The sequence below is a fragment of the Ovis canadensis genome, chromosome 17, assembly GCF_042477335.2.
Source record: "Ovis canadensis isolate MfBH-ARS-UI-01 breed Bighorn chromosome 17, ARS-UI_OviCan_v2, whole genome shotgun sequence".
Classification (NCBI taxonomy): Eukaryota; Metazoa; Chordata; class Mammalia; order Artiodactyla; family Bovidae; genus Ovis; species Ovis canadensis.
This window is the reverse complement of record NC_091261.1, coordinates 28,611,361-28,626,162: the sequence shown is the minus strand read 5'-3', so window position 1 is coordinate 28,626,162 and position 14,802 is coordinate 28,611,361. Positions and strand designations below refer to the sequence as shown.

The window sequence follows — 14,802 nt, the reverse complement described above, 5'->3', positions numbered from 1 at the left end:
GTAAATCAGTGCAGGTATGAAAAGTTGGTACAGTAGTGATTTCTTCAATATTGTCTCTATTCCCTCCTCAGGGTGAAAGGCAGAAGTGACTTTTTGTTTTTAAACTAAACTAAGTTTTAGCTTAGTAATCTTTATCCTTTTTAGTTGGTAGAAAAAGGATTCTGTCAGAAGAGTTTGTTTAATGTCCCAGTAAGTCAGTTTGCTTTTTCAGCTATGAATACAGTATTCAAATGCTTGTTAAAGTGTGTTTTAATCTTAATTTAGATTATTTTAAGTGCAATGACAACAAGACATGTTGGCTGGGTTAAAAAAAAACACTTCAAAGATGGAACAGATTAAACATTCTAAACACTTAGAGCACAGTCTAAATCATAAGTGAAAGTCAGTTGCTCAGTGGTGTCCAACTGTCACCCCATGGACTATACAGTCCATGGAATTGTCCGGGCCAGAATACTGGAGTGGGTAGCCTTTCCCTTCTCCAGGGGATCTTCTCAACCCAGGGATCAAACCCAGGTCTCCCATATTGCAGATGGATTCTTTACCAGCTGAGCTACCAGGGAAGCCAGTGCACAGAAAGGGCACTTATTTGCCAGTCTTTTGTTGAGAGGTCTAGGATATGGGCTTTATTGATGACTGTTCACTTTTCTTTTTTTCCTTGCTTAAATCACATTAATAAAATGTGGTCTTTTTCTTCTAGTTTTGGCAGAGTGAGAACGTGATGCTTGTGAAGCAGTCTTGATTGTAGAATCGTATATATTATTATGGCTTCTCCCTTTATGGTTGTCTTATTTAAACCTAGATTGGTAAAAAGAAAACAACCTAATTTATCTTTGAGTCTTTCCACACACAGTGTCCATTCAACTTATAGAAACAATTCTTTCTTTTGTTCTCATTTCTTAAGTTTATGTAACATTGGATTAAATTCTGCAATGATGATAATGAATGCAACTAATTCAAACAGGTTTGGGAAAACAAAACTCTTCGTAAACATGTAGCTCACTTAATGGGAGCAGAAGAACATGGATGTTTCAGAATAGCCTAACTGTGACCGCAGTTTTCTGAGATAATGGAGAGAGCTGGTGTTAATATGTTGAGTCAGTTAAGTTGAGGTTATTTAAGAGAGCTTCTATAGTAATAAATTCATTATAGATGGATTAAGCAAAGAAGGGAATTATAAATTAAAAGTATTCACAGATCTCTTACAAAGCCAGGAGTCAGTAGTATAGTCATGACTCAAGAGAAAACAGAACTGGGGCAGCCATTCACTCTCCTAGATCTCAGAAACCCACCTCCTGTTCCATGCTTCGGTTTTACTGATGTTTTCCCCTCGATGATGAAATTGAGAGTTGATGCTGTCATCTGTTGGTGGAATTTCTCTTTTCACACAGTATTTAATTCTTGATTCCTGAAGTGCAAATATTAACTGTGGGTATTATTTATGTAATTTAAGATAAAAATGAACCAAGATTTTTAAAAAAATACATAACATTACCTCTTTTTGTCCATCCTGTTCCTGATTTCTAGTTCAGCTTGATGCTTTATTTTATGGCAGGAAAAGGAGTTGTCAGTAAGTTTTTTAAAAAAGTTTTGCCTTAAAACACACCTTCAAAAGTGTATGGTCTTAGATTTTTATCCATAGGTTAAGAGATTTAAAAAAAGGTATGTATGTGAGAGACTGGGGGTGGAATCAGAAGAAGAGAGGGAATTTGGAATATTTATTTAGCCCTCTAATAGTAAATAACATGCTTTGCACAAGCATAGTAACTATATAATAATTTTTCTTTTTTCTTTTTTTTACTAAAGTGTGCTTGTGTGTTTGTACTGTAGGTGGCAATCATAGAAGAATTAGTAGTAGGTTATGAAACCTCTCTAAAAAGCTGCCGGTTATTTAACCCCAGTGGTAAGTGCTCAAGTTTTATGTTTTAAAAAAGTCTTAAAAATCTTACAATATTATGAAATTCTTGATCAAAAGGTCAGTATTGTTCATTATTTGGTCAATAAACTTAGTATATTTAAACATTTTTCCCTTTAAGATGCATTAATATGTATATTATGTGAAAATATTTGATAAGATAACAGTAGCTTATTGAAAATTTTATGTTGAGCTTAAAAACATCTCCAAAACTACATGTAATAATATAATGACCCTCCATTTACCCACCACTCAATTTCAGTAATTTTTACCTCATGGGCAAGCTTATTTCATCTATATTTCTTACCTGTTTCCCTCTACTCCCTTGTTATTAGAAAACAAATCCCCCAAATCACATCATTTCATCCATGTATATTTTAGTATTCTAAAGATCACAACCATAATAGCATCACCATACTTGAACATTAATGCTTCCTTAATATCAAAGGAAAATGTCCATGCTTACATTTCCAGGTACCTTAAAAATAGTTTTTCTCTTTGTTTCTGAAGTTTATTTGAATGAAGAGCCAGATGAAGTCTGTACTTTTGAGTTTTGTTACTATGTCTCTTTAAATTTTTTTTATAAATCTGTAAGTTTCACCTCTTTTTTCTTCTTTCCTGCAATTTATTTATTAATCAGTTGTGTGTGTGTGTGTGTGTGTTTTCTTTTTGTTTTAGTTTTTCTGTAGTCTAGTTTTTGCTGAATATACCCGTATGGTGTTGCTTAACAAGTTGTTTCTCTGTCCTCTGGATTTATTATACATTGTAAGTTAAATATAGAGTATGTAGTCTAGTATGGTAGCCATTAGTCACATGGGGCTATTAAATTTTTTTAAATTAAATAAACTTAATTAGTCACAGTAGTCACTTTCAGGTGCTGCTCAATAGCTTTGTAAATCTAATGCCTACCATATTGGACAGGACACATCTACAGCATTTCCATCATTGCAGAAACTTCACATGGACAGGTCTGACTGTCTACAGGTTTGATGAAAGTTTATTTTTTCCCCCTTTTTGTTTTAAAGACAAAGGGATGAGCAAGATTATTCCACAAGTGGTGGTTGTCCTTTGATCAGGAGGCATGAAGTGTTTATTTCATGTGTTACATGAACTGTTACAAATTACAAACTAGTAATATTAATATCTGCTAATGTAACATTTCAGGTTATACAGAAAAAGCAAGATAAATGCTTCTTTTTCTCCTTTGCCTTCCTACTTTTTTGTTCTTTACCAGTTTGAACTAATGAATTTCAAAATAGTAGATTGACTATCAGTAGCATCCTTCAAAGGTGTTATAAAGATATTATTTTGAATTCATGGCTTTAAACGTATCTGATGTTTTAAATCATTGCAGTTTCAAATGGTTCCAGCCTTCACATACTAGGGTAGTAGTTGATAGCTTCCTTGCAGTTTCGTATGAAGAACTATTCTAGTTCATCTTGTATACTTGCCCATAGCAGACCTGTAATCAGTTGTTTTTTCCAAGGAGCCCTGTTTCCTACAGTGGGAAAACCCAGTATGGGACCTGGGGTGCTTATTGCTATTGAGTTGATCACTGTTTCTAGGTCTCAGGTGAATTTTAATAGTACTTTTTAGAAGGCGTTAGCATGGTTTCATTGGTTAATCATCATGATGTTCCTTTGATTATCAGCATTTTCCTACATATTTTGCAAATGTGGAGGAGGTTCAGTGACATGCCCAAGAGTATGCAGCACTTTAGTTGCAGATCTATCAGATCGGGAGTTGGTGAGTTCCACTCCTATTGTTTGTCCACTGAGCCGTCCTACCTCTTCTAGGATAAAAATAAGCAATCTGTTGCTTTCTTTGAAAGCAAATAACAGTTCTTTAGATTTTAGAAATTTGTATTAAAAAGCATTTTTTAATGTGTGGGTTGTATATTTAACTTACACATTTTCTTGTGAGTATATAAATATAAAACTGAACTAAAATACAGAATAAGTATTTTTACTTATCTCATTTTTTGGTATAATTTTTAGTTTAACCCAAAGTATACACTTTTGCATATTCAAAATAAAGATATATTAAGAATCTTACCAGCAGAACTCAAAATAACCACATCACAAGTATATTTATGTATAGTTTGGTACATTAGCTAGAAACCCAGTTAAGCAGTCATGCCTTTCTTTTTTTCTTTTTTTTTAACCCTACATTAATGAAAGTTTTCTCTGTATTCTTGTTTTCCCCCCTCATACATAACATCCTGACCATAGTTCTAGTACAGTTTGTTGTCTCTATCCCCCACCCCCCAGTTTTCTTTTTAGGTAATTTGTTATAGCTTTGATCTCATTTATCTACCATGTTTATGATAAGCATGGCATTGTGCTAGGAGCTGTAATGATACAGAGCAGAAAGTGTGGTGCTGTCCAAAGATCTCATACATTTAGAGCTAGTTTCATAACTAGATGCATAAATAACACGATTTGACCTACTTTCTTTATTGATAAAGATAGAGCCACTTTGAGGTGGCTAGTCTCTTTAATATAGATAATGACTAATGTTTCTCCACCTCCTCCCCCACTCTTTAAAGATGATGGAAAAGAGGAACCACCAACCACATTACTTTGGGTCCAGTACTACTTGGCACAACATTATGATAAAATTGGTCAGCCATCTATTGCTCTGGAATACATAAATACTGCTATTGAAAGTACACCCACGTTGATAGAACTCTTTCTTGTGAAAGCTAAAATCTATAAGGTAAAAAATCTTTTCTACTTTTTTTCTTACGAGGTAATGAGACATAAATTTTTGAGAACATATGTTACATTCTAAATGCTCTAAGAAAAATGATGTATTGGATAGCTCAGAACACATGGAATAACAAATATTTTTCTCAGTATGATTGCTTTTTAGACTTTTCATGGTCATGCTAATTTGCTCAATTATTTGTATCTGTATATATACACCAACACACGTATACAAATATACACAGTGGTTATTCATATATGTGATTGTTCATAATATATGTTCTCATGCATTCACACATACATATCTGGTTATTTTCTTGATTTTAACTAGCAAAGGAGATAGATAATCTAAAGTAATTAAATTTGCTGTGAAATGTTTGTTTCTCTTGACATCTGAATATGATCGTGTATCAGTATCTGATAATCTTAATAATATGAAACTGGAGATTTCTACTGTGAATTCTACATGTTATCTCTGCCTCTTCAATTTCTGTGTCTTGCTTGAGAATCTCTAGTCATATGTTCTAGTATCATTTAAAGAATTTTAATACAAGTTAAATTTAATAATAGAAGCTCTTGGGGAAGAAGTTCTAAACCAATAATTTATTTACCAAAAAATAATGAAATTAAGTAACATTTTAAAGCAGTTTTTAAATGCCAGGTAATGCTCATTAGTTTTGTGGCTTTGCCAAATGGACTAGTTAGATGAATTAAGAATGAGGATCGTTGTGGAATGTCCACTAGTGGTCCTAATTGTAATGTTTCCATGATTCCTTAGAGTAGTATGACCTTTACATTGAATTATGTTGTTCTCACTTAAAGGTTTTGATTATTTTCTTTGATTCTGCCATTATTTTTTAGTATTCACTATATGCCAGGCACTGTTGTAGTGTGTAGCCAATGAGGTTATAACAGTAGACAAAATTTTTAAAAGAAATCTTTACTGTCAGAGAGCTCATAGTCTACATAGCTAGAAAGGTATCCGAACTCATAGTAGATTGTATGCATCCACGTTGATTAGGATTGTAAGAGATAGAAGGTCACCTTTGGAAGCATTTGTGTCTTAGTTACTTATGAACAGGAAAGAAATTACCTGCATAGTAAAATTAGCATTACTGACAGGTTTATTTTGTTTTTGTTCCCTCTTACTTTAGCATGCTGGGAATATTAAAGAAGCTGCAAGGTGGATGGATGAGGCCCAGGCCTTGGACACAGCAGACAGGTTTATCAATTCCAAGTGTGCAAAATACATGCTAAAAGCCAATTTGATAAAAGAGGCTGAAGAAATGTGCTCCAAGTTTACAAGGGTTTGTACAGCTAGTTTGTTTGTTTGTTTATGAATAAAAAGTTCATACTTGTATAACTTGTTTATTTTTCAAAGTTTATTTCTGATATTTTTCATGTCAAGACAAGATTTTAATTAAATTGCCTTAACAAAAAAAATTAAAATCAGTATTACTATAAAACATTATTTCTCAGGTAGCACTAGTGGTAAAGAATGTGCCTGCCAGTGCAGGAGATGGAAGAGACCAGGCTTCGGTCCCCGGGTTGGGAAGATCCCCTGGAGCAGGAAATAGCAACCCACTCCAGTATCCTTGCCTGGAAAATGCTGTGGAACGAGGAGCTGGTGGGCTACAGTTCATGGTGTTACAAAAGAGGTGGAGATGACTGATACGGTTTATAGTGGGTTTTTAAACTCTGATTTATATTGAGATATGTTCAATTGAAATTTTTAGGGGTGAATATACTCATATTAATTGAGTATGTGCTACTGTTCCATCCCAAATTATGTAGATCTTTTTGATCATTTATGAGGGTTTTTTAGTGGTTATAAATATAATTCTAATTTCTTTCACATGTTAACTGTTCCCTCTTACTCTGAGAATGGTTTAAAAAAAAATAGAAATTTGTTCTGAAAATGCAGTCAATTAAATCCCATGGTGTAATAATGTATTTGGTAAGAAATCGTCTTTGAGTATGTGTGCTTTTCATATAGGAAGGAACATCAGCGGTCGAGAACTTAAATGAAATGCAGTGCATGTGGTTCCAGACAGAATGTGCCCAAGCTTATAAGGCAATGAATAAATTTGGTGAAGCACTTAAGAAATGTCATGAGATCGAAAGAGTAAGTAGTACATACATAAAAGTTTCTCATTTTATTCTGTTACCCATTGACAGTTTTGGGGAAATCCTCTTAATTTTTTCTTTTCTCTCACTTTCTAATGCATGACAAATGATTGCTAAAAATCACTATTCACATTTTTCAAAGTTTATAATAAATGTAGATTACATATTCAGCAGACTTCTCCACTGTAAAAAACTTAATGGAAAGTTTGTATCTTGACTATGTTTTCATTGATTTTTGGATGTTTCTTTCAAATTGATGCTGCTTCTTCATTAATACATACAAAGCTCATTAAGCTATGCCAGAAATCTCATGGTTGTGAGTTTGCTGGTGGTCCTGTATGCCCTTGATAGATATTAGATACAAGCTTTGAAGCCTTTTCACAGTACTTCTGTAACTTATATAACTTCTCATTTTCTGATAAATTTGTTCTTTTCCTAGTCCTTTCACTTTTTAGTCATTTCTATCACTAGTAGTTGGCTTTCACTTTTTAAAATGTTTTTTAATATATATATAAATAATTTATATAAATTGATGCTTCTTTTGTTACTACAAGTTGAGAATCCCGGAGGTTAGTTGAAATGTGTTAATTTCTGGTTGCTTGACCTACTTCCTAACTAATTTCTCTCCCACATACCAACATTTCATTGCATAGGATTCAGATTTGTATTCTCGGAAAAATTGCCAAATACTACATATTAAAATCCTTTGCAGATTGTTCTAAATATAAAAGCTGAATGTTTAATGTGTAAATCTACTGTACTGCACCATTATGTATGCTAATAAATCATGTTGAATTTATGATGGTAGCTTTATTTGAATATGATTAAGGAAGGAATAATATATTTTAAAGCATTATTGTGAAAAAAAGATATTTATTGATATTCTAAAATGTGAATTCATCAAATAAACATAAAATAACTAGAAAAACATAAAGCATTGTGTTTCCTTTCATTCAATAAATAATTCAGTCACTAATGTATGCCACAAACTATGTTAGGTAATGGCCTATTGTATTTGCTTAATTGATATGTAAAGTATTCAAATCCAATTATTGTAATTTTAAAATTTTACTGATTTTTATTTTCATGCCCTGGAAACAAGGAATTCCAAGGCTTTCATTTTTGTAGCTTCTTTGCTGTTGCTGTACTTCACTATAATAAAAAAGATAATTTTGTTAGCATTTTATAGAAATCACTGATGACCAGTTTGACTTTCATACATACTGTATGAGGAAGATTACCCTTAGATCATACGTGGACTTACTAAAGCTAGAAGATGTACTTCGACAGCATCCGTTTTACTTCAAGGCCGCAAGAATTGCTATAGAGATCTATTTGAAGCTTCACGACAGCCCTCTTACAGATGAGAATAAAGAACATGAAGCTGATACAGGTATCATATTCAAAGAGTTATTTTTTATGTGGTGTGTATATATGTATATTTATATTTTTGTGTAACAGATTTTTCCTGAGCTTTTTTTTGAAAGATGATTTTTTTAAAAAAAAATTTTATTTTTGGCTGTGCTGGGTCTTCATTGCTGCAGGGGTTTTTCTCTAGTTATGCAGAGGAGGGGCCGCACTCTCTAGTTGCTTTGCATGGGCTTCTTGTTCGTGTGGCTTCTCTTGTTGTGAAGCAGGGCTCTGGGGCTCACAGGCTTTGTAGAGCACAAGCCCAGTAATTGTGGCGCACAGGCCTGGCCTCTTCACGGCATGTGGAATCATCTCAGATCAGGGATCGAACCTGTGTCTCCTGCATTGGCAGGTTGATTCTTTACCACTGAGCCACCAGGGAAGCCTCTTTCCTAAGCTTTCTGTTTGCACGTTGTGGGACAGTGTTATCCATGCTTTAGAAAACGGTGATGGCTGTTTTGTGAATTTCTCTGAGCAACAAAAGAGAAATACTATTGACTATAGTCTTTAAAAGTTAAGCAAGAATTTGTAACTGATCATTAGCTTTTTTTATATTAATTTATTTTTTAATGGAAGGATAATTGCTCTACAGAATTTTGTTATCAACCAAATATCAACATGAATCAGCCATAGATCATTAGCTTTTAAGGAGTTGAATTTCATCAACTTTAACTTAATACGGTGGCTCTGTGGTAAAGAATTTGCCTGCCAATGCAGGAGACGTGGGTTTGATCCCTGGGTTGAGAAGATCCCCTGGAGTAGGAAATGGCAACCCACTCCAGTATTCTTGGTGGGAAAATCCCATAGACAGAGGAGCTTGGTGGGCTACAGTTCGAGGGATTGCAAATACAGTGAGGCACGACTGAGTACAAGCCATGACATACTGAAAGATAGGTATTGCTTGAACGTTAATACCCAGGTTAGAATTGAAATTAAGCCAGTAACATTGCTGAGTGATTTATCACTTGACCATTTTTAACATGCCATTTTAATAGCAAGATGTCAGGATGTGTAGGAAGAAGTCTTCCTTAAAATAATTATTTGGGAAAGGATCTCAGAATAAAAGTGACCTATGCATGTAAAAAGATAATTAATTGCCCCCAAATTTTGTGACTTTATTCAGGGCAAAAATGTTATGGGAGTTGAGGCATAAAAACTGTGTCAGAATTTTTTTCCTCAGTCCTGAGTTCCTTCCTCTTCTGAGGTTATGGTTGGTTACTTTCTATATTCTTCCTCCTGCTAAAGACCTTTGCATCCTTTTTTAAATTTGTTATTATAAAATACCTAAGAGGCAATGGCAACCTACTCTAGTACTCTTGCCTGGAAAATCCCATGGATGGAGGAGCCTGGTAGGCTGCAGTCCATGAGGTCGCAAAGAGTCGGACACAACTGAGCGACTTCACTTTCACTTTTCACTTTCATGCATTGGAGATGGAAATGGCAACCCACTCCAGTGTTCTTGCTTGGAGAATCCCAGGGATGGGGGAGCCTGGTGGGCTACCATCTATGGGGTCACACAGAGTCAGACACAACTGAAGTGACTTAGCAGCAGCAGCAAGAACAATTTAGAAGGTTCTAAGGTCTCATATTGAAACCCTTGCACAGATTTCACTTAAATCTCTGTTGTTATTGCTTCAGCTGGAAAGAAAATGCTAGTGAGAATCTATAGGACAATTTATAATTGAAGATGATATCAGTGATCCTCTGGCTTTGCTTATTTACTTTCCTATTTACTCTTCCTGCCTTCCACATCTTCTTTGAATTCTGTAGATAACATACAATTAACTCTTTTTTTCCCCCACATGTGTGGCATGCAAGATCTTAGTTCCCAAACCAGGAATTGAACCCATACCCTTGCAGTGGTAGTGTGTAGCACTAACCACTGGACCACCAAGGAAGTCCCAATACACGATTAACTCTGGAATATACCAAGTTAAAGCAACTCAGAAAAACACCTAGCAGATGTGAAAATCCCTCTTCGCTTTTATCCTGCCTGAAGGTTTTCTCCTTTCAAAGGGCTGTCCCTATTAAGTGTTCAATTTCTTTTGTGCACAATTACCATTTTCAGTTTCATATGCACATATGTTCTGCACAGTTTCAGGGTTTGTTCTTTTGGTTGTTTTGTTCGTTTTTTTTCAACCCATAAATGGGATGATATCATTCACAATGTTCTAAAATTTATAACATTTTAAATGTTGTTAATGGGAACGAGGGTTCCCTCGTCTCCATTACAGTGCTAAAGTAAATGTCCTGTAAGTCATCATGGTGCACATATTTATTCAACAGGGATTGTTAGAAGAGGAGATTACTAGGTCAAAGATGATGAGAATTACATAGCCTTCCATAAAAGTTTTTGTTGCCACCAACAGTGTATTGAGATTGTCTTTTATTTTATTGCTAACACTGAAAATTGTCCATCCTTTACATTTACTTAGGGGAAAACATCTAATTTATAATCATTTATTTATTTGGCTACTTTGGGTCTTAGTTGTAACACACAGGATCTTCATTGCATAGTACGGGTCTTTTGTTGCAGCACACGGATTCAGTAGTTGTGACACAGAGCCCAGTAGTTGTGGCTTGCAGGCTTAGTTGCTCTGAGGCATGTGGGATCTTAGTTCCCTGTATCTTGAGTCCCTTGCAAGGGGGAAGAATTGCAAGGCAGATTCTTAATCACTGGACCACCAGGGAAATCCTGCTTTTGGGTTTCTTACGTGAATTGCCTGTTCATATCTTACCTATTTTATTTTGAAACTTCTTGGTTTGTAGGAGATCTATCTGTATGTGTTCAGGACTTTAATCCTTATTTATGTGTTGCAGATGTTTTCTTCCTGTTGCTTAGGTCTTAGCTTTCTTTATGATGGGTATCTTTCATTATGGAAAAGTTTTAATTTTTCTAAGACAAAACTATTTTAGTCTTTTATGGCTTCTGGGCCTTGGCTTAGAAAGGCTTTTCTCCTTCAAAATGTATAATATATTTATAAATATCTTCTTTGTTTTCTCATAATGTTTGCTTTGTTATTTTTACATTTGGCTGTGTGATCATCTGGAGATAATTTTTATATGTGATGGAAGGTGAAGGGTGGCCTTTTTATCCCCAAATAAAACACTGCTGACTTCGAAATAGTACTTATTTGAATAGGTCATCCATAAGTTTAAAATGTCACTTTTATCATAATCTAAGCTCTGAAAAATATTATGGTGGGTTGTGGGCATGGTGTCTTGTTCTCTCATATATTAAAATTTATTATTGTTGTTGTGTAGTTGCTAAGTCGTGTCTGACTCTTTGTAACCCCATGCACTGTAGCCTGCCAAGCTCGTCTGTCCATGGGATTTTCCAGGCAAGAATACTGGAGTGGGTTGCCATTTTCTTCTCCAGGGTATCTTCCTATCCCAGGAATTGAACCCGCATCTCCTGCTTTGGCAGGTGGACTCTTTACTCCTGAGCCCCCAGGGAAGCCCAAAGCTTTTTATAAAGTCATACTGAAAACTGTGTTGTATTGATGTTAGTACACAGGTTTCTATTACCCATTTTTCTCTTCTTGACGTCAAGATATCAGCCAAGGCATCAAAGGATTGGCTTGGGTTGGAGGATATACTTCCAGGATGGCTTACTCACAGCCAGAGTTCTGTTCGTGGCCACATGGGTATTTGTATGAGGTGGTTTGGGTTTCTTCACATCATGACAGCTGACTTCCTCTGAATGATCCTAGGGAAAGCAAAGAGGAATCCACAGTACTTATATTTCCTAATCTTGGATGTCATACATACTCACTTCTAGTACATTCTGTTAGTTAGAATCTAGTCACTAAGTATAGCTCACATTCAAGGGAAGGAGAAATAGGCTTTACTTTTTGAAGGGAAGAATTTGTGGCCATATTTTAAAATCACCATAGTGGTAGAGTATTTTAGAATGACTTTTTTCATTTCATTAACAAGTGTTTTTCAAATGCCTGTTGAACATGTGGCTTTCAGATTTATTGCTTTAAGTCTACACAATACAATTTTCCCACTGTATTATAGCATGTATATCAGAGATTTCTAGACTTTATTTAAAGAGACATTTTATGGCTTGTACCTCAAAGAATAATTGTTAATTTTTCATGTCACATTTTAAATTTACTATACAGTTATTCATTCTTCCTTCAACAGATATTTGAATGTTTTCTGTGTGTTTTGGTATGCTGCTAAGCCTTGACAGCACAAAGATTTTGAGTAAAACAAGGTCTCTTCCACCACGGAGCTCACAGTCTAAAAGAGAAACAGAGGTATAGGCAAAGTATCATGACAAGCAGAATATCTGAGGCATGGTGGCAGCACTGTTTGACAGGTTTAGAGAAGGCCTGACTGAAGCATAATACAATGCCGTGGGGGTCTGAAACCGCTTGTTGCATTCTTAGAGCTGCCAGTCGTCTAATTTGCAGGAGGAACTCACGCTTTTGTGCTTTGCTGCGGTTGTCACAGTAGGTCTCCTCTTGGTTTCACAAGTTTTTTGAAGATGTTTATGTTCTTTAACAAATGCAGCCTTATTAAAGGCACGTGAACGTGTGTAATATGAAACATTTTTAATGGGAGTTTGGGAATATTATTAATACATAGTAATAATCATTATAAATCTGATTAACACGTTGATGGTTTTATTAACACTGCTTACAGCAAACATGTCTGATAAAGAGCTAAAGAAGCTACGTAATAAACAAAGAAGAGCTCAAAAGAAAGCCCAGATAGAGGAAGAGAAAAAAAATGCAGAAAAAGAAAAGCAGCAGAGAAATCAGAAAAAGAAGAAAGATGATGACGATGAGGAAATTGGAGGCCCAAAAGAAGAGCTTATTCCGGAGAAACTGGCCAAGGTACTTAAAAATAGTATTTAGCACAACTGAGTAAAATTTCGTGACCAGCTATTGTTTTTATAGTCTTTTTCAGCCAATTTGATGATAGATTTTAGAGTAAGAGATTTATTTTCCATTTTCTTCTTTCCTCTGTCTCTTCTGTCTTCTCTCTTTTCTGACTGTATGTCAGATTTAAAACTTGAAGTAATGATTCTGAGTACTGTGTATGGCATATTGGAAAGTTATGGCTTTTGAGTCATTCTGATCTGGGACCACATAATTAGCTCTTACGTGTCACTGTATATCTTAGACACTTTGTCTAACTTCTCTGACGGTTTTTTCAATTATAAAATGTGACTAGGCAAAATCATTACTAGACAAGATGTTAGAACTAGAGAAAATATACGTGTATAGAATGTAGTCTGTTATAAATGGTAGCATTTAAGTTTTTATATAGTATAAATTGAGCTTCTTAAAAAGTGAATTCTATGTCTCTCACTTGTGTTGTCAACTTACAGTATATTGTACTTATTAAATATTTGTGCCTAAGATCTTTAAAGTCCTCAAATATTTGCCCCAAGCCAAAAATCTTATCTGCCATTTTTAACTGTTAGACTGAAACCAAGGCATTCATTGTCATGTAAATCATTTTGATCAGTAATATACCTATGCACTTTTTTTCTGACCCTTGACACCCTCCTACTACATGTGCGAGTAACTGCATGCTTTATTACGTTAAAGCAATATAATAAAAACCCTAGAGTTGAGCTTTAGCCTTATTAGTAACTAAACATTCAAAGTCATTGATTGCTTTATAACTAAGGAAAATTGTAATACCTAACGAATAGAGTTCGAAAATACTTTTAGAATTATATCCTAGCAGATGGACAGTAATATCTCATAGCATTATTGCTAATTAAGAACCATTGATAAATGTAGGTTGGATTTCACAAAGCTGAATTGACAAATAATTTTGTGCTTTTTAGAAACAAAGATACTGCCTTTTTATTGTTGTTGGGAGTTTATTGAAAGACTATACAGCGATCTGAAGAAGCATGGAAAATTGACCTTTCAGGCCCCATGGAGAACTACAGAGTTCCTTGGGGATAATGCCAACTTTATGGGGCCTTCCATCTTTATGCCTCCGCTCTTTTCTTACTACCACTTTTACCACCATCACTGACTGCCTGCCACTCTCATTCTTTCCATTTTCTGTCTCATGACTTAATGACTCTTTTTCCTGTAACTCTTTTTGTCTTTCTTTATAGTTTAAAGAGGGGCTCTGTTTGTATGTAGTTGCTGTCTGATAAGGAGTGCCCTGCATAGCAGATTTCTCGCACTTGGTTTCCTTATACGCTGTTCCATTTTCTTTGCTTAGCCTATGATAGCTGCTTTGGGGCCAGATGTCAAGTTCCAGTCTAGTCATTTGTAGCTGGAGGGTTGTAAAGTCTCACAGCAAAAGCACTATAGAAAGTACTTTTGACTCCTTTACTTGGAAGGAGCCTAGTGGAAGGCAGCCAGTTTCATGGACTCCTCTTTAGTATATACTGTTCTTACCTGATACGCATGTAACACCTTGCTGTTTCTAGGATGCCTGCATCCAAGATGTCTGCATCTAATAGAATACCCACTCACCCATACCCCAAAGTAGTGGCAAGGCCAGATTTTACACCACGCTGTCATAATCAGGAGGGGCATCGCAGGCTGTTTTAGAAACTGCCTGCCAATTATGGGTCTGTAATCTATAGTTGCTTTTTTTGTTTGTTTCTTTTTGTTTTGGTAATCTTATATTTCATCATTCTTCCAGGTAGTGAAT

General features: G+C 35.1%; 1 protein-coding gene across 3 annotated transcripts in view; it reads left to right on the top strand.

Moving 5' to 3' along the window:
• The window catches only part of NAA15 (N-alpha-acetyltransferase 15, NatA auxiliary subunit), a 70,609-nt gene that overhangs the window by 41,064 nt on the left and 14,743 nt on the right, over positions 1-14,802 (top strand). For all 3 annotated transcript variants that reach the window (XM_069557304.1, XM_069557303.1, XM_069557302.1), the window contains exons 10-15: positions 1,828-1,900; positions 4,461-4,630; positions 5,775-5,927; positions 6,617-6,745; positions 7,927-8,140; positions 12,814-13,007. In XM_069557304.1, the coding sequence (XP_069413405.1) occupies positions 1,828-1,900; positions 4,461-4,630; positions 5,775-5,927; positions 6,617-6,745; positions 7,927-8,140; positions 12,814-13,007 (933 nt within the window). The remainder of the gene's footprint in view (positions 1-1,827; positions 1,901-4,460; positions 4,631-5,774; positions 5,928-6,616; positions 6,746-7,926; positions 8,141-12,813; positions 13,008-14,802) is intronic.